The sequence below is a fragment of the Temnothorax nylanderi genome, unplaced genomic scaffold (genome assembly GCF_030848795.1).
Source record: "Temnothorax nylanderi isolate EJ_2023f unplaced genomic scaffold, tnyl_v1.0 TNYL_tig0057_pilon, whole genome shotgun sequence".
NCBI lineage: Eukaryota > Metazoa > Arthropoda > Insecta > Hymenoptera > Formicidae > Temnothorax > Temnothorax nylanderi.
This window is the reverse complement of record NW_027249119.1, coordinates 725046-744268: the sequence shown is the minus strand read 5'-3', so window position 1 is coordinate 744268 and position 19223 is coordinate 725046. Positions and strand designations below refer to the sequence as shown.

The 19223-nt window shown below is 37.7% G+C and overlaps 1 protein-coding gene and 1 long non-coding RNA gene across 14 annotated transcripts in view; one reads left to right on the top strand and one right to left on the bottom strand.

Annotated features, from left to right (window-relative positions):
• Nucleotides 1-14446, bottom strand: part of LOC139773094 (uncharacterized) — a 45331-nt gene extending 30885 nt beyond the window's left edge. For all 3 annotated transcript variants that reach the window (XR_011718270.1, XR_011718269.1, XR_011718268.1), the window contains exons 1-3: nucleotides 14155-14446; nucleotides 13392-14064; nucleotides 12946-12992 (exon numbers count right to left, since the gene is read on the bottom strand). This is a non-coding gene — a long non-coding RNA (uncharacterized lncRNA). The remainder of the gene's footprint in view (nucleotides 1-12945; nucleotides 12993-13391; nucleotides 14065-14154) is intronic.
• The window catches only part of LOC139773086 (dystrophin, isoforms A/C/F/G/H), a 470778-nt gene that overhangs the window by 29451 nt on the left and 422104 nt on the right, over nucleotides 1-19223 (top strand). For 10 of the 11 annotated variants that reach the window (XM_071707318.1, XM_071707327.1, XM_071707317.1 and 7 more), the window contains 10 exons: nucleotides 114-233; nucleotides 1113-2597; nucleotides 2733-2957; nucleotides 3033-3548; nucleotides 3652-4289; nucleotides 4770-4917; nucleotides 5650-5763; nucleotides 5870-6046; nucleotides 6161-6268; nucleotides 6661-6757. In XM_071707318.1, the coding sequence (XP_071563419.1) occupies nucleotides 114-233; nucleotides 1113-2597; nucleotides 2733-2957; nucleotides 3033-3548; nucleotides 3652-4289; nucleotides 4770-4917; nucleotides 5650-5763; nucleotides 5870-6046; nucleotides 6161-6268; nucleotides 6661-6757 (3628 nt within the window). The remainder of the gene's footprint in view (nucleotides 1-113; nucleotides 234-1112; nucleotides 2598-2732; nucleotides 2958-3032; nucleotides 3549-3651; nucleotides 4290-4769; nucleotides 4918-5649; nucleotides 5764-5869; nucleotides 6047-6160; nucleotides 6269-6660; nucleotides 6758-19223) is intronic. The other variant, XM_071707328.1, reaches the window with a different exon arrangement.

Sequence of the window (19223 nt, the reverse complement as noted above, 5' to 3'; positions counted from 1 at the left end):
ATGATATTAAAATACTATATGTACGAAATTACGTATATTTCTTATCCTTTAACGTATAAAATAATTATTTTGATAAAACATTCTAAATGTTTTTAACATTATCTCATTATTAGGCTGTGCAAAGTGAAATGATAGAAGCAAAACCGAAAGTTAATCAGCTTCAACGTTATGCGTTTTATCCCCAAGTAGCCGAAGTATGTGAAAAATGGGAAGACATCTCTAACAGAATACAAGTATGTACCTAATTTTCACCCAAAATTGTGAAATTTGTTTATCTATTATCTTTTTTCTAAAGTCAATTTTTTATCATTCATTGCTTATTCGCTCATGGCTTATTCTTTGCTTTATACTTTAACAATCGGTATATGTAATGCTTGTGCTTGTTAGTACCATTACGTATATCTCTCTATCACATAAAACATATCTTCATTAATACATAAGAAAGACTTATTATGAAAGACTTATCACTTTCTATTAAATATTAATTTTTTTAATATCGAAAATTTCTAATATCAGAAATGTCATACCCCATTCTTTTTTTGCAGCAGGATTTAAATGGAGCTATATGTGTTTTAATAAGTGTTACTTTCTCTATAAATTATTTGTACATCGTATCGTAATTAATATATTTTTTGTTTTCGAGACATTTTTGAGTATTAACATATCAAAATAACATGTATATATTAAATTTATATTATTATACTTTTATATTACTTCTCGATAGTATGGAATATCTCGTTTCTGTCCAAGAGGTGGCTCTATCTCTGTAAATAGTGTAATTACTGGCACAAAATAAGTATATATTTTGGTGGATGGAAGGATTTGTATTTTTACTGATTGTTTTATGGTATTGTCTCTCCCCTTGTACAAAACCTATTTTTTTATGGAGAATTTAGACAACAAGTTGCAACGCTAGAAAAATCTAATTGAGTGATAGTTCAGAGATTTTTGCATTGGTGATGGATATACACGAAAAATTCAGCTTTATACGCACAGTGAATCGTATTGTCACTTTCATTAGACCATGCTTAATATTGTTCCACTATTAACATGCTCTTTCCATTAACTGTCGATTGTCCATGAAGTTTCTGTCACCTATCATATTTTCACAGGAATGGATCCACAAAATCACAGACAATTTGTTAATAAAAAGTAAAGCAGAAGCTTCTAAGGGGAGAGACAATTATGGACGCAATAAATTATTTAAACAGCTGGAACAAACTTCCGCACATCCTGCCAAAAAAGAAAACAAATTAATAGATGAGAATAATGAAATTTACGGCATAGGATATTTTAATCCTGCATTTGATGATAATCAATGTGCTGTTGTTAATACGCCTGAAAGCTCGCCCGCTGATGTGCCTCATCGAAGCAGGAAGTCTTCCGCTAAGTCGGAAAAAGTAAAAACTAGAATTGTTGACGTTAGTAGAACGGTTAGACGCAAATTAGACATGAGTTCCGTGCCCGATGTTGTTCAAACATCTCAACCACAAGTTGTTCAGATTGACGACGACTTGTCTTCACCCTGTTCCGATACGGACATGCATGTCACTGATGAGGAAGAATTCTTTCTGTCCAAAAACAGTAAATTATTCTCTCAGGTATCTAGCAATACTTTGACAGCAACAGAGACGAAGATGGACTTTAGCACAGCTTGCGCACAGCAGAACCCATTTCGAATAGTAGAAGTGAAAGAAATGGAAATTGTAAAATCAATAGCGTCACCCGAAGATCATGTAATCTTGCCGAGTGCTAATGTCAGTGTCGGATTGATGCCGCAAGTAGTCGAAAGGGTGGAAATTGTTGAAGATACCGAGACAGAGGCCGAATCTATTGATACTGATACGGAAGACAAGGAAGTTAAAGGAAAAATATCTTCTACCAGTACTGCGGAACAGATTGTTAAGAAAAAAGAACTTGTGCCAATTTTAAAGAACAAAGCTTCAATTGAACCTCCTGCGCGAAATATTAAAAGACTCATACTAAAGTTAGATTTAGACACTGATCAGGAAACTGTTACCGATTCAAATAAAAGTACATTTTCTAACGATGCACTATTAAGAAAGGAAGAGGTCGACGCAGGATTTTCAAATGCTGAATGTAGTAAGGTAGATCAACAATTAAAAGAAAGATCAAATAAATCACCTAAGATAACATCCTCATGGAAAGATATAGAGAGTGTAGCGGAGTATCTTATATTAGATGATAACGAAGAAATTGAAAAATCTGATGTAAAAATTAGTGAGCAAACAGAGTGTGTTACGGTACAGAGGTCAGTCGCGATGCAAAAAGACAGGAATAATCAGAAGAAAATGAAATTTGAGAAAAGTACTGAACATTCTGTAATACGTGAAAATATTGGTAACGCGAGTCGTAGCGAAGAAGAGAATCTATATAAAAAGTCACCATTGCTGAAACGTATAAAGACTCTATCAAAAGATGACACGTTAGAAGATTGCGAAAGTTTTTACGGCAGCGATAAGGAAACAGACGATGCATTAATATTTTCGGACGATACAGAAATTGATGTTGGTAGTTCCAGTTCAGATGGAGAGGATACTAATTTAGGAGAGCATGTTGAGCACCTCTTGGACAAGGTAACATGCATGTCGCACAGACGCGGCATTCATGTCAACCAGTCTGTTATTTATTCCAAATCTCGATTATATAGGCCTAATTATAAGAATTCTTCGGAATTATGTCTCACACAACATATTTTTCTTTTCTTTCAGATGAAAGTTGAGAGATCTCGGCCAGTCATGCAACATAAAATGGAAACAAAAGCTGTTCATGAGAAACCGTTATTCAAAAATCCGATGGTTGTCTCTCGAACAGCGTTAGAGAAAAATATTTTGGAATTTGAACAGTTAGCACAAATGATGCTATGCAGGATGGATGTTATGTTGATGAGTATCAGTGGTATCTCTAATGAGAAAGATCCTACTAAACGTCTTGAGGTTTGTATAATTAATTTATCTTTATGAGTAAAGTATTACTTATTAATATGTAATTTATATTTTCATATATTACAGATATTGAAAAGTGAGATTAGTACTCTTGCCCCAGATGCAGCAGCTTTAATCAGTAAGGGAGATGGTTTAGTTATGACGATACATATGACTGATCCTGCACGGGCAGAAAAAATAAAAAACGAACATCAAGATAAGCTGAGAAGCAAATGGCACCAAGTTATGGCGGAAATTGAAACGCGCAGAAAACAAGCACAAAAAGCGGAAGAAGTTCTACGACAATATAATAACATAATTACGGAATTTGAAGACTGGTTTAGAGATGTACCACTGAAGCTCGAACAGGCTAACAATTATGAGGGTCAATTGGAATCAATCATTGAAGAATTTGATGCAAAACAAGTACAAATACATAAACTGAATGAGTTAGCTGCAAAGTTGGAAAAATTAAATGTTGGCTATTCGAAATCAGTATGCTGTAGCATTAATAGCAGTTGGCAAAAAGTTAGTTCACAGCTCAAGAGATTCAGTGGTAGCAAAGACAAGGACAAACACGTGACTGATAAGAAAGTAGAATTGGTATGTTTCAATACTGAGATATATTGTAGTTAAATTAATTACTATTAAAAGGTTTTAAATTCGTTGAAAAATTTATGGGATTTTTTTTTTTTTTTTTTTTCAGGATATTGGTGGCGTTAATCCGCAAGAGTTTATCGCACGCATCAGCAAATTGAGAGAAGCAATAGCGACCGTATCGCGATCTTTGAATTCTTTGCCACTGAATGGTAAAGATTACGAGCTGTTTACAAGCCAAGAAGAATGCTTAAAGAAAATTAATAACGCTTTAAATATTTTGAAGCCAAGTATCGACGAAGTAAATTACGTTTGCGAAAGCGTCACGCGGCAAGCCAAAAGAGAGCAGTCTGATCAAATAAAACATTTAAGCGAGAAATTGCAAGACGAATGGACGGGCGTTAGTCAGAGTTACATGGAAAGACATAACCGGTGGATTAAATGTTACGAAAAATGGAGAGAACTTCATAACACATGCCAGACATTTTCGGAATGGTTAGATAAGATGGAAGACGCTTTAAAGAAGTGTCACGTTTTCAGTCATTCTAAAGCAAGTAAAACGAAAACTTTCGAACTAGAACAAGAAGTTTCAAGAATGCAAAGAACGTTAAATAATATTAATATAATGAGTACAGATATATCTAGCCGAGCTTCCACTGAAGATGTAATAGAATTGCAGAGTATAATCGAAAATATCAAGCACCGTTGGCACAATTTAGTAGCCGAAATAAACGCGCGAAAGGAAAAGTAAGTAAGACATACGTTATTTTCAAGACTTTAGAATAGATCAAAATTATTTATGGATCTTTGTATCCGCTTTTTTTTTTACTATTTAGACATCTTAAATAAATATATGACTTTTCATAGTTAATAGCCGTTGTTTACGATTTATGAATTATGAATTAAGTAAGAAGTTATGACCTGCTAATGCAGACAAGTATGTGGTATTGCGAGGAAAGCTCGACCCAGCATTGAGCTATTTCAGTTGTGATTTGCCTGTGCTGCTGTAGTGAAGTCAGTCAACTCAGAATAACCTCAGAATAAACGAACATCTTCGAGTTTCTCTTGTAAATCACATTTTCGTGTAAAACAGTAATAGATATTATAACTTCGATTACAATAATTTCAGTAACTTGTCATATATATAAAATATTGTTAATAGATATTAAAATATGCTCCATTTATGTGTCACATTTCGAATATATTTGCATTAATGTATTATTTAAGGAACTTTGCCATGGAGAGAAAAGTGAACAACGACGGCAGGATTTTGGAAACGGCGTATAATATCATAGAACAAGTGAATACTCTATTAGTATCTGCAGCAAATCCTTCAGACGAAACCTCATTATCGATCCGACTATCGTTAATTAAGGTAAATGTGCATATAGTTTTGAGACATTTTATTTGAGACAGTTTATTTCCGAAATGTTATGTTTTATATTATTTTAATAGAATTAATCCAAGAATAACTGTGTGTGAGCGCAATAAAAAAATGTATTATCTATATTTTTGTTCCTCAAATGTACAGAAATTTTCAACTTTTAAATAGATCGTAATATCGTTATAGTGACTCAATTTCCATGTGTAACACATTCACTTTCGCGAAGATCACTATTGCATCACAAAATCACTTATGCTTTCAAAATAATATCACATAAAATATATGAACATGTACAACACTGAAGAATATGTACTATTAAAAAACACTCTTTAGAGCGCTCTGTTTAGATGCGACTCGGATAAGTAACGGAATTATTCTCTCCAAGATTCAGTTCCCATGGGCTACAGCCCGGCGCAGCATAATCAAATAAACTGAAACTAGTCCTAATAATATCTCTACATTTCATGACTGCACATGCCGAATCGTGCCAGGATATAAATAGCGTTGAACTCTCACTTTCAAACCGCTTCCTAGTAAAGTTTGACCATATATTCGTTCTTTATCTTATTTTATAGATAACGGATTAACATTAAAAGTATCTATGACATAAATTAATTCTCCTTCGTTATGCCTTCTTCAGTGTATATTAACCAAAGTTGTTAAAAATAAACAATAAAATAAGTTACGTTATTTTTTTATTAAAATCTAATGGAATATTTGTAGGCGAGGGAAGAAGAACTCCTATCTCGGAAAAGAACTTTGCAAACCTTAGTAAGTCAACATAACGTTCCCAGAGAAGAAGACGAGAGCAACAAACTTCTCGCGGATATGAACAAGGTTTTATTTATATAAAGTTTATATAAAGTTTTTTAATATTGTAATCTTTAAAATTTTAATAACTCGATACATATAAACACTTTTGCGTTTAATGCTATTTGTTTAGGTTAACGCAAATCTTTCGAACCACCGCGAATACGTGGAATGCAAGCTTGCATCGCTTAGAAAATACATCTGTACCCTGGATGCTGTTATGGCATGGGTTATGGAGACACGAACGCGATTGAGCATTTCTCAAGACCTGCCGCAGCACGAGCGTAATGAAGTGATTAAAAATATTATGGTAAGTTATAATATGATTTGCATAACTATATTAATATTAATATTAATTAAAAAAGATATCAATTGTTGCCCTTTTATCTTATAATTTTTTTAACAAAAACTATTTATTTTTCAGTCTAAAGTTGAAGATCGCGAAATGGAAGTAAAAGATGTGTTAGAAAACTACACTAATCTGGAAAAAGAGTGTGAATCAGCAAAACAACCGGTTTCTGTAGAATTGCAGGTATACAAAAATATGCTTATTATATTCAATTTCCAATAGATTGTTATCACTAAAATGTTGTATTATTTTAAGCCCACTTTAAATAATTTCTATACTGAAAAATCTGACGCACTTCTATTTATAAGTTTTATGCCGTGTATTTTCATGTATATGCGTATTTTAATATATCTTTTATATGTACGTAATATTGAACGTTTGTGTGTTTTAATGTACACATGTTTATTATTTTATATAATCCTTCTCATAATTATAATTATGAGAAGGATTATATAATTATTTTTCGTGTTGCACGGCACATAAAGTTCTAAATAAAATAAATACTATCTTAAGTTCTAACACAAATTATAAATCGTCTAAGATGTATTTTATATTATATTATGCATATGTAATAGGAGAAGCTGAAGAAACTAAGAGAAGACTGGCAGTTCGTAAAGTGTTACGGCGAAAATGAAGTTTTAGCTGCAATTTCTACCGGGACTACATCAAAAGGTAAGATAAATTGTGTGCATTCGTATCGCATAACAAATGAGTTCTTTTTATATACTTTTATTTTTTTGCTTTTCTAGTAATATTGTTAAATGATTGCTTTAAAGTCGATATATAGTATAGAAGTTAGAATTTTTCATTTATCTTTGATAACAAAAGAAATAATTTTCTCTTTTTCTAAACGTATATAAAACGAACTTTCATGAACTTTTTAGACTTTTTACTGCATTGACCGCATGAATTTTCTGCAGCGAATAAGAAAATGTAATATTTAAGAGTCACTGCAGTTCGAGCTGCAGTTCTTGTGGAAATGCATTGCTCTCTAGTCAAGTACATTTTTAAGCTCGACAAAATTATACCATTGTTTGAAATGGTAATTTATGGATTAAATGTGTCTTTTACTCGCCAATATAGAGCAATAAGAGGAATAAACAATTAACGCGGGCGAAGTGAGATTTGTTAGATTATACTTTTCATACAAGAAAAATAATTGTTTCTTCTTAATTGTTTTCTTAATTGATCACGCATAGAATAAAAAGGGTATAAAATTACTTAAAAGGTGGAACTTAATAAGTTATTGTCCGATTAGTATAATTTTTTAAATAATTTCTATGCGTTAACCGGTTAACATATTGTCAAGTTTGGAAAGGCATTACGATTGTCTGTCGCGTGGAGCGTTTAATACGAATGGAAACAATTCTGGCAGTTGATTGGTAAATAGTGTCCTTCCGGACGACGCAGGATCTCCGAAGGAAACCGGACAATAAATAGTACGTTTAACCGGTCCGGTAAGCGCAGCCACATTTCACTTCCACCCCATCCTGCAGAGCGATATATATCCGCCGCGTTAAGTGCAGCCTTTTCAACGACTCTGGCTCGGTCCTTTCTCCTTTACCGCCGTCGTTATTCGATTGGTTGGTGCACTCGAACACTGCCTTATCACACGTATTTTTAGAAATTGTTGAATCGACGACATTGCTCAAACTTAACTCCAATAGAGTAAGTTTAACACAAACGTAGCCCGTCCGTGCTACGCTCCTTTCGTCATCATATATATAAATTGAGATTTCAAAGTTCGATAAACAATTATTTAATTAAATGATAAGAGTTGTTTAAAATATTACTCATTTAAAATTCAATAAATTTCACTTGCTCAAAATTTTAATCCAAGTTTTGATTATCGAGAAATTTAATTATAAAAAAAAATTACATTTGCTTTCGAAACTTTTTACATGAAAAAAATGAAATATTTATTTTCATGAAAATAAATTGTCAGTAAAATATTACAGACAAATATTTTGGGCATCCTAGATTCGTAGAACATTTATATATGTATTAATTATAAATATTGTTTTCGCACTATACTTAAGCATTTTAAAAGTTACTAAATTCTGATTAATTTTATCGATGATTATCTCAAGCTTTTTAAAAGCTACTTAAAAGTTGCATTTATTAGTATTACTATTATCATTTAATTATATTTAGTGTTAATTAATTATTAACATTCAATTATATTTAATGTTATTTAATATTAAATTATAATTGATAGATCAATAGATAGATTTAAACATCAACCAAGAATGCAATTTATTCTTACAAAAATAAGAGTAAAAATAAAGTAATTTGGTAATTAAGAGTAAATTTATCCTGTTAGCTAAATTATTCTAAATCGAAGGGAGATGACGTGAGAAAACGAAACAGATGCCAGAGCATAATGGGCATGGCATGATTATCAAATTCATCGCTAAAGCGACAAGTGAACAATTAATTCCGCGAATATAAAAAAAAAGAAACGTACCAGCCGACGCACCGCCGAAATCGCCGACATCGTTGTTCCTGCTGGAGGACGCCATTCCGTTGCTCCGAACGCTCACGCCCCTAGACATGGATCTGCCCGGAAAATCGCTAATTACGATGCCGCGCGCTAATTAACGCGGGCGCGAATGACAGCCCGCCACTTTGCCCCGACATTCCCGACGCTTATTGTACGCGCGACGCACTCCGGATAAACGAGCAACGCGGAACATGGCGTTCGCTTGTCGGACGCGACGTTCGTTAGAGACGCTGACACGCTGTGCTACGTGTAGAAAAAATTTCCACCGTTCGCGGTAACTTCACCCCGACACGCGCGCGACACGCTAACCCCAAAACTGGGGCGCGCGGCGCGCCTCGAGAGCCGGGAAACGATTAATTGCCACCGAACACTCTTCGAAAATTCACACGATGTTTCCGATCGGCGCGGCGATCGGAAAAGCGACTTCAATAACGCGAACGAAAAATGTCTTGATAAATGGAGCGTTTCTCTCTCGTGTACGCCGCAATTCAGGGCGAAGAGAGATATTCCGGGGGTTTCGAACGTCGCGAAGCGCACGATTAACGGCGATCAAGACAAGCGCCAATTAATGGTAAAATAATCGATTTTCTCTACGCGAGATTTAAGCCCCTTGCACAATGCCAGGCAACAGGCAATAGGAACAGGAAATAACCAAAAAATCGTTAATTACAACCCAAAAAATTCGAATACTATGACAGGCAATAGGCACAAAATTTCCAACGTGACGGAAACTCTGTGTCTATTGCCTGTGTCACTGTTTATTATGCATTTATACATGATTTCTGATTTCTATTCCCTGTTCCTATTGCCTGTTGCCTGACGTGCAAGGGGCTTTACTCGACGCTCGGAAAGAGCGCGAAAGTGAGCGACGCGAAGGGCCGCGGGATAAGCTCGAAGTTATTGGGCACGGTTACACCCTGCATTTAGGCCGCGGCCCGAGGCGAAAACCTAAGTCATACAAGTCATCATTAAATGCGACACATGCTCAATTTCATTGTTCTTTTCCGTTTGCGAATGCTCCCCGTCATATTCTTAATGCTTTAAGTCATAATTAGCTCATGAGTTGTGGTCAGACGTGTCATACAAGTGCTCCTCGTCATATTTTGTAGTGTTATGTCATACAAAAGCTCTTTCGCAGGAGAAACGAGTGCTCTAAATGCTACTTTACTTATAAATGCTCAAAGTGCTCCTCGTCGAAAGGCGATTAATAATTAAGAAATAATGTTTTGCAATTTTGTATTTTGCATTTTATTTGGTTTCACAGTTAAATACAACTTAAATATTAAAATACAAATAAAATTATAAATACAAGTGTAATACACAGGTTAAATTTTAATTGTATCGATCTCTCTTGTAGATTTCATATATTTATGTATTTTACATATTTTACATATTTTCTTAGGATATTTCTCCGAGCCATTCCGGGAAAATCTATATTCTACCTCACTTAAATTTACTAACTCAGCTAAAAAAATCTGACCATTAACAGGCATATAAAAACAGACAGATATAAAACTGCTGATAGGAATAGCATAAACCCTTACACCTACTTCAAATTGGTGCATATAAAGTAATGGTATGTGATGTTCTTGTTGGTCATGAAATACATTAAAGCCGCCTACTTTTATCATTTCTTTCAATATTGCATAATATCTGCTCTCACACTCACAATTATTATCTTCACAATGACAGGTTCTCACCTTCACAAAAGAATATATAGATCCAAAAATTTTTTCACCATTTAAATGATGCAAAGCAAAAGATGATCTTGTCTGCAAATCTCTTGAATAACTCTCAGCAACATACAACAATCCATCTTTAAGAAGCCTGTGAAAGATTTGAATTTTTTCATACATTACACCACTAGCTCGCAAACCGTGGACTATAAGTTCTTGACCATTAATATGATCTACGAAAGAACCTACGACTAGACAATGATCACCAATTCTGTCACATATTTTTAAGCTCTTTCTTCTCTTACAGAAGCAGAAATCTTTAACTATGCCTTCTGGTAAAGACTGTAATTTCCTTGATGCGCACAAATATTGCCAGTGAAATTTAGTAACCTGAATGTCAACATATCTTGTACCATAAATACTTTTCAAAATTTGACCATTTAAATCCTCAAGGGGGAAACATGCATATGCCCACAATGGCCCTAGTTCACATACACAATCTGCCAAATGAAGAAGCAAATGCACATTGATTGTACAGAATTCAATACCATACAGCTGCTCAAAATCTTGTACAAATTGCTTAAGAAGATATTTTGTTGTGTCAATCATTTCATCAGATATACTTGAGGCATTTAAATAAGACAACGCTGTCACAAGTTTCAAATAATGTTCAAAATATTCTATTCGCAAAAACTGCTTGAGAATAGGAACTGAATAATAAAAAAACCATGTTTTCAATTCCGAAGCTTTCCAAAATTCCGTCTCTTCAAGACTTCTAATCATTCGGTGTACAAATTTTGGGGGGTGCAAACTAAGCAGTAACTCGTCAACTACTGGCAAGAGTGACCGAAGAGAAAATGGATGTCTACTATATTTGGAATCAAAGTGCAAAGTCAAAAGTTTTTTTACTATGCCAGACAAAATGTGCATTAGATCAATACCCATGCCTCTTATAAAATTTGGCATAATAAGTCTTAAAGCAGTTTGACCTTTCACACCAAGTACAGCTTCACCTGTTCTGAGAGCCTCCCTTGCATGCCTATTCATATTTTCAATGGTTCTCTTATTAAAGTGCTCTGCATATCTATAACAAAATTTGCGTGACCCATCAGGAAAACGTATGGTTTCCCCAGTGAACTCGCACGCCGGGCATCCATGTTCTCCATTATAAGATTTTATTTTAATAAATGTGGATTTAAATTTGACCTAAATTATTTAGGCCGCCTGTTTACAGCAGCTGTAAACAGGCGGCCTAAATAATTTAGGTTGAATTTGAGGTATAGGCCGCGACCTAAATGCAGGGTGTAACCGTGCCCATTGTGCTTGTCAAAAGTCAAAACAAAAGACGAGCGTATGTACATACTTGCCGCGCGAGTCGAGTGCAAAGGTGCGGGTGCAATGGGTGCATATACACACCGTCGTATCCCTCTCGCAGCATCGTTCGTTTTGCTTGAAGGCCATAATATAAGAAGAAGAAGCAGCATCGTTCGAGTCGAGCACGAAAACACTGGCGCGTAAAGACCACCGTAAACACTCGCCACGAGCCACGAGCCGTGATAGACGCGCAAGTTGAGTTGGATTAGTAATCCGGCTATACTGGCTGGCTGGTTCATACGTATATGAATCTGGATCGTGAATGGTCGTTCCGTGTTATTATGGCTGATATTCCGATGTCCTCATCGGTGCTCCTTGTATTTTCCGATACGTTTAGCGAAGCGCTAATCGAAGCGATCATGTTAATCGTATTAAGGGCGCGTCGCTTTATTATCGCGCAGAGATTGTCCTGTACTCTTATTATTGAATTTAATACTTTAATCACATAATCATTGTACTTTGATATTTCGTTTATTAATGACGTTAAGTTGAGTAAAAAAAGTTCTTGTCCGGCCGGAATTGTCGCGGCAACGAGATTAAATTCAGATAAAATTATACACGAATTATTCGAAATTATTATTAGAATATTTCCGATTTATCAAGATATGTAAACTTTTATTTACATAAATTATAAAAATATTTTCTAGGCTCTACTAGAGAGAGAGAGAGAGAGAGAGAGAGAGAGAGAGAGAGAGAGAGAGAGAGAGAGAGGGAGAGGGAGAGGGAGAGGGAGAGGGAGAGGGAGAGGGAGAGGGAGAGGGAGAGGGAGAGGGAGAGGGAGAGGGAGAGGGAGAGAGAGAGAGAGGGGGGGGGAGAGGGGGAGAGAGAGGGGGGAGAGGGGGAGAGAGGGGGAGAGAGAGGGGGGAGAGGGAGGGAGAGGGGGGGGGAGAGGAGGGAGAGGGGGGAGAGGGGGGAGAGGGAGAGAGGGAGAGAGGTAGAGGGAGAGAATCCATTTCTATCCATTTCAAGGCAATAGATTATAATATATTAATTTATTTGTAATATATTTTTATATTCTGAATCTTTAAAATGTTTCAATTTTTTTGTAATAACTGTAGGAATAAATAATATCTATATTTAATAAAGATATTTCATAAGATTAAGTAATACAGAACACTTCACCGCTACATTAATTATCGTTTACAGATAAAAATTTTGATATAATGTCTAATAATTATTAGAAGGAGACTGTTCGTAACTTCTTTATAATATCTCATTTCTCATACATACATTTCATTTATGTTTATTTAATTAATATAATTTTTACAAATCCATTGCCTCGATATTTAAATAAAAAAATAACTCACCGGCCGATGCGCAACAGCGGAGTTGTAAGTTGTAACCCTGCGTTGATCTGTAACATAGAAATATTTTTACATTAAAGGAGCGTTTATGATAATCATACTTGAAGTAAATAATTATCGCTCCTGTTAAATTTTTAAAACGATAACATGACAAGTTTTAAAAATTTAACGGATATCTGATTTTAAATGCTAATATAAGAAACAATCGAGGCCGCCGCAAGCGATTGCATATTTCTGCATTCGTTCGCATAATTAATCCGCGAAAAATTGTGCAAATAATACGACCGTGCGAATAAGAGAGACGCGACGTAATATCTCTTGTCGCATATGCCGGGGATTGAACTCCGGCCGAAATTGCGCCGGAGTACGTTAAACCTCGAAAGTGGCGGAATCAGTCACAGGACTGACGGAACGGTAAAATAATAAGTAAACGAATAATAATTACTTACCCCACTGTCGCTCCGCCGTTGCCCGATGCCTACTAGGCCCCCTCCTCCTCTTTTCGGTCCATTTCCGATATCGCATCTCCATCGGCGCACTCACTACTCACGACGTTCGCGAGCGAAAATCGACGATATCGTCGCTTATGATCGCGCGCTATTTTCGACACTTTGTACGGCACTCCCGGCGGTATTAATCTCGCGACGCGGCGCGTACTTAATTACACGGCGACGGAAGAATTACGTCGGAGAAGTTACGAGCGAAGCTATACGATCCGCTCGACGCTCGTCGGATCGTAATGTCCCGCAAGTAGACGAACATGGCGGAGAGAATTTCGTAAATCGCGCGGCCAACCGGCCAACTTCACTCGCCACGAGCAACCGTCGTGAGGACGCTACACTTGCTGCTTGTCAGGCGATTTATGAACATTCATATTCGTGTCTGTCCCCCACGATCGCCAAATATCAAGACATGATTAGATACGAAATTGAATTATGCTGAAATTTCACGCAAGCGAAGAAAAGCTAGCGTTTATCCCCACTCCACCTCACTGTAAAGCCAGCGAAGAACAGCTAACGCTATCGCCTCTATCTTTTTCATGGAGCGAAGAAAAGCTGGCGTATTACCCCTACTTCACGCAATGCAAAGTGGCATTGAAAAGCAGAGCTAACGCTACTTAACCTAGAAGAAGAACTACGTATAATAAAAATAGAGTACTCCAATTATTATAGACAGTACATCGCGTACGTTGAATATTACAGACGTATGTACAGTGGCAGCTACAGTTGCAGCAGAGGTTGTAAGGAGACGACGCATAGCCGCTATAGCTGCTATGTATTTAATGAAAAAAAAAGAAGATACGCGAAGAAAAGGTTTTGGGTAGCACCCATTTTCGAAAATCGTGATAAACATAGTTTTTTCTTTGCGTCGGTCCCGAAGTTAATATTGGAGGACATACGATTCCACAATTACTTTCGGATGACCGCAACTCAGTTGGAAGAATTGTTGGGCATGGTTGGACCAAGATGTCGTGTTTTCGGCGTTCGGCGTTGCTTCGCTAAAAGTTCAACTGTGTTGAACTTTTAGCGAAGCAACGCCGTAAAGCCAACTTGACGAAAATTGATGGAGTGGGGGTAAAACGCTGGCTTTTCTTCGCTCCATGAAATTGCAGCTTTATGCACGACGTTATTAGAGACTGCGATCGCAAATTAAACACGTCGCGGCGCGGGCGTTACTCGATTTAGGGTCCGCTTGTAACGCTTGTTATCCTTTATCCGTGTTCCGAAAACGACGCGATAGCAACCTCATTCCGAAGCCGTGCGAAACGACGCCGCGACGCGAGTCAAATTCCCTATTAATGGCGGACGGTGTCTTAACTCTTACTAGAGGAACTCTAGGTATATACGCGCGCGGGCGCCGCGGCTTTTCGGTAAACATGAGTGGTGGGGATGGAATGCGGGGATAACTGAATAGCCAGGTGCGCGTTCGTCGTGCTCAGTCACCTACCCCCACTCTGTCCCCACCGCTCGTGTTGCCGCGGCACCGCGCGACTTCGCCCTATCGTTCGCGACGTTCGCGGTCTCTCGGATCGCAGCGCGGAGTAAAGGTGCCATTTCACGTTGACGCTCGACGCTCATTTTCAGCGAGCAAAAATCTTCAAATATAATATATTTTATTTATGTATATGGGACAATCCACGTCACTTTTACCCCCCATCTGTCCAAAATTGGTATGGACGGATTTTAATGACTAAGGGCGGAAAATGTTCGTCTTGAAAAGAGCTTTCGAAAGGCGTGTGGCATATATGCGCAATTCAATATGGCGTCATAGTTATGGCTGCTTAAAGGGATAAATTCAAAATTTCAGATCCAACATGGGCAGATAAAACGGTGAAAAGTAACTAAATTCATGTGAAACTCAGTATTTGGGGGATTTTGGGGTCGCTGATTACGAATCTGAACGTAAAATTGTGAAATTCAAAATGGCGGATGCAAATATGAGAAACGGACGAAAATTCCAGTAAATGATCTGAAAACTCTTACTGGAGGGTTTTTTGGGTCGCTGATCACGAATTTGTAGCTAATTTGTTAAAAAACAACAGAAAAACCGTGTTAATTAAAATTCTACTCTAGGAGATGAATTTCTACCACGTCCACGCCGTCATCTCTGGGTAACGCTAAGAGTAGAATTTCAATTAACACGGTTTTTCTGTTGTTTTTATAATATAAATAAGTAAAAAATATTATTTCTAGGGTCATGTGGTTTCGCTTTGACGCTAGCGTCAAGAAATAAAGCTGAATTTATTCAACATCCAGCGTTGACGCTGAATCGTCGTTGATCGTCTCAGTACAATCAAAAATAGGCTTCGAAATACGTAAAATATTAATTATTTTCAAGTAATATCTTTAAGTAATAATATTTTACGAATATATATATAAATAAAAAATATTATTTCTGAAGATTTTTGCTCACTGAAGATGAGCGTCAAGCCGATCAAGCGTCAACGTGAAAAGGCACCTTAAAGGTGCGATTTCACGATGACGCTCGACGCTGGATTCGAGCGTCAAAAAGCTAAACTGTGTTTAGCTTTGACACTCGACGCTCATTTCAGCCAATCCAGTGGTTAGGTTATATTTCGCGTCCCTCTGAATCTATCACGTGACCAGATTTGACGCTCGAATCCAGCGTCGAGCGTCATCGTGAAATCGCACCTTAAGGGTATTATTTCATTTGTCGTGCGACAAATTTTTCAAGAATGTTGATTGGTTGCTACTTGCTAGATAGAAAAGTTCGAATCTCGAGTTTCTAGAAATTTTCTATTTTGTAGCCAATCAATACGCTTAAAAAAATTTGTCGTACGGACAAATAAAATATTACCCTTTTACAGGTATTATATCGGACTTCGACGGTTCAAATTACGGAAAACTGTGATATATCGAATGTTCATTTAATACATGTGTTTAGCGGGATTTATACGGATACCAAGATATACGGATATCACATTCGATAATACTGACTTTCGATTACATTCTTTCGGATAATCAGTCTCGCTTTTCTCAACCGTCAATTTGACTCGTGTCGTGTCGCGCGGCTTCGGTATCAAGTTGCCATCGCGTCGTTTTCGAGTAGTAAGAGAATTGTGCTGAAATTTTACACAGATACTTAGACGTAATAATAGAACAATCTATGAAATTTTTAGATTTTTTGTAATGCTTTCGAGATGGCACACATACATCCTTAATTGCGGGTTATCACGGGCCGACGCCGAGCGTCGAGCGGATCGTACAACTTCTCCGACGTAATTTTTCCGTCGCCGTGTAACAAAGTACGCACCGCGTCGCGAGATTAATACCGGGAGTGCCATGCAAAGTGTCGAAAATAGCGCGCGATCATAAGTGACGATATTTTCGCGTGTGAACGTCGTGAGTGAGTGCGCCGACGAGATGCGAGATCGGAGAAGGACCGAAAAGAGGAGGAGGAGGAGGCCTGGGAAGGCATCGGGCGACGGTGGAGCGACCGGGGGGTAAGTAATTATTATTCGTTTACTTATTATTTTGCTGTTCTGTCAGTCCTGTGACTGACTCCGCCACTTTCGAGGTCTACTCCGGCGCTTTTTCTCGAACCGACGACGCCGTAACGTGAAATTGTCGCTTTCATTTTCCTGCGCGTCGCGCGGCGTAACCGAAACCGAAAAGTCTCGCGAGTGTCGGACGAGGTGTTGCGCGCGACAAGAGAAACACAGACGTGTTTTCCCCTGTTTATCCGCGGGCGCAATAAGTGTCGGGAACCGATGATCGCGTCGCGTCGATTAATCCGCGGAATCCGCGGTGATTGGCGTTCCTCCGGCGGAATTCGTGTATGCGAGCGAGCTCCTGGAATCACTGGAGAATATCGACGAAAATGGCGATGCGTCGGATGAGTAAATTCGCTCATTTTGCTGTTTTGCATTTTCCGCAATCAACAGTTCGTTTAATTCGTGACAGCCGCGACTGACTGCCTCGCGCCGCTTTCCGAGGCGTTTTCCAATTAAACAGCGAAAGCTATTACCGAGGCTAGTACTTGTGTGACATAGTTTTTATCTAGCATTTCGATATCGGACAAAGTGCGGTTTAATCGCGCGATATTTTGATGAAGCACCGACTTCAATCTTCATCGCCGCGATTGCCGATGATCGGCGATAAGACGACACTCGTTTGCTTATAAAATGCAGTCAACTGTATTTAGAGTTGATAAAGAAATGACTGAACAAAGTGATTCATTAAAAACTATACGATTATACGTGATATCGCGCAATTTGTGGAACATACTATATAGTATATCTTTAGATTCGCAAAATTAGCTTGAATTCCATTCATTAATAAAGTCGCGAGTAATTGAAATTGAAAGGGAGGATGCAAAAGTATTAATCTGTTGCAGAAAACTTGTAAATATTAAAGAGTAAAAAATAGAAAAAAAAACGGACGGAAAATATGATCTCTCGTTGAATATAAATCCCATTGAAATATCAGAATAAATAATAGAACGCTTTTTTAATCATCTGCCAGCGGTTGCTTTTTAAACGCATTAGTAAATCGCGGCACATGAACATGAACTCGCTTTCCCGCAACTTGGTTCCCATTCGACGTTGATATCGCCGCGAAGCCTCAGGAAGTAAGGACGGCACCTCTTGATCCCTGACGAGGGGTGGAACGAGTGGAGTCGGGGGTGCGGGGGTGCGGGGGTGCGATCGTCGGTCCACATAATGAGCGGATAAGCCGACTAATGTAGTCGTGGTGGAGCACTGCCAGAAGATAGCTCAAGCGTTGCCCGTCGCCCATTTCTCTTGTTCACCGTTCCCCTTCGTTCCCCCGCGTCGCCCTCTCATCCCTCTTTCAACCCCCGTGAACGTTAACGTACCGAGATAGAATCGGACTTTGTCTGACACAAATTTGCACCGCTACGCCGGCGCCGCTACCGCGACCAAGTTGCACACGCGTCCGAAGACACGTGCGCGCGCGCGCGCGCGCGCGTGTGTGTTTATCTCTAACGTGCATGTGGGTGGCGTGCGTGCGCCTCACGCACGTACAGTTAACGCTGTGTGATTATCCCTTAATTGACGCAGCCACTCCAAGGAATAATCCCTCCATTCTGATTCCTGGGCTGCCGCCGGTGTAAAAAATTACTTTACGCAGATTGGGCGAATTCCCGTGTAAGCGGAAATCGACGTGGCGTTTCGCGTGACTCGGTCGTGTAAGCGTGTCAGAGGTAAACGGACAAATATTAAAACGCAAAACGTACGTGAAAGAGGAAATTAGTCTTATCGTATAATATTCTTAACATTGAAATACGTTGTCTTACAAAGGAGTACGTAAAATTACACGAAACGTAGAAAAATCGCACGAAAATGTATGTATGCGTATAATGAAAATTTATAAATCGTATGATTTTTACACTCGTTCATATAATTTTATATATATATATTTTTAAAGAATATGGTGTACTTCTTTTTCATCTATATTTTTCTAACACGTTGTCTAACATACCTTGATTGACAATAATAAATTCACCGTTTTGACATAAATTTTGCATTACGCGACACACTTTATATGATTATGTTTCTGTATCCTTATATAAGATAGATTTCGAGTTCTGTGAGTTCTTGTACAGAACTGCAATCTAAGGAACATTACGTATGATTAATAGTTAATTATCGCGTACTTTGTCTGATTATATTTTATCTTAGATAATCAAAACTGCCTCCAAACGTAAAACAATTAAAAGTGGAATTTGCTGCTATTATTAATTTGCAAAACGGCGAGTTTGATAAAACTGAGCGCTATAGTTTTTTTTAAGTAACAGTC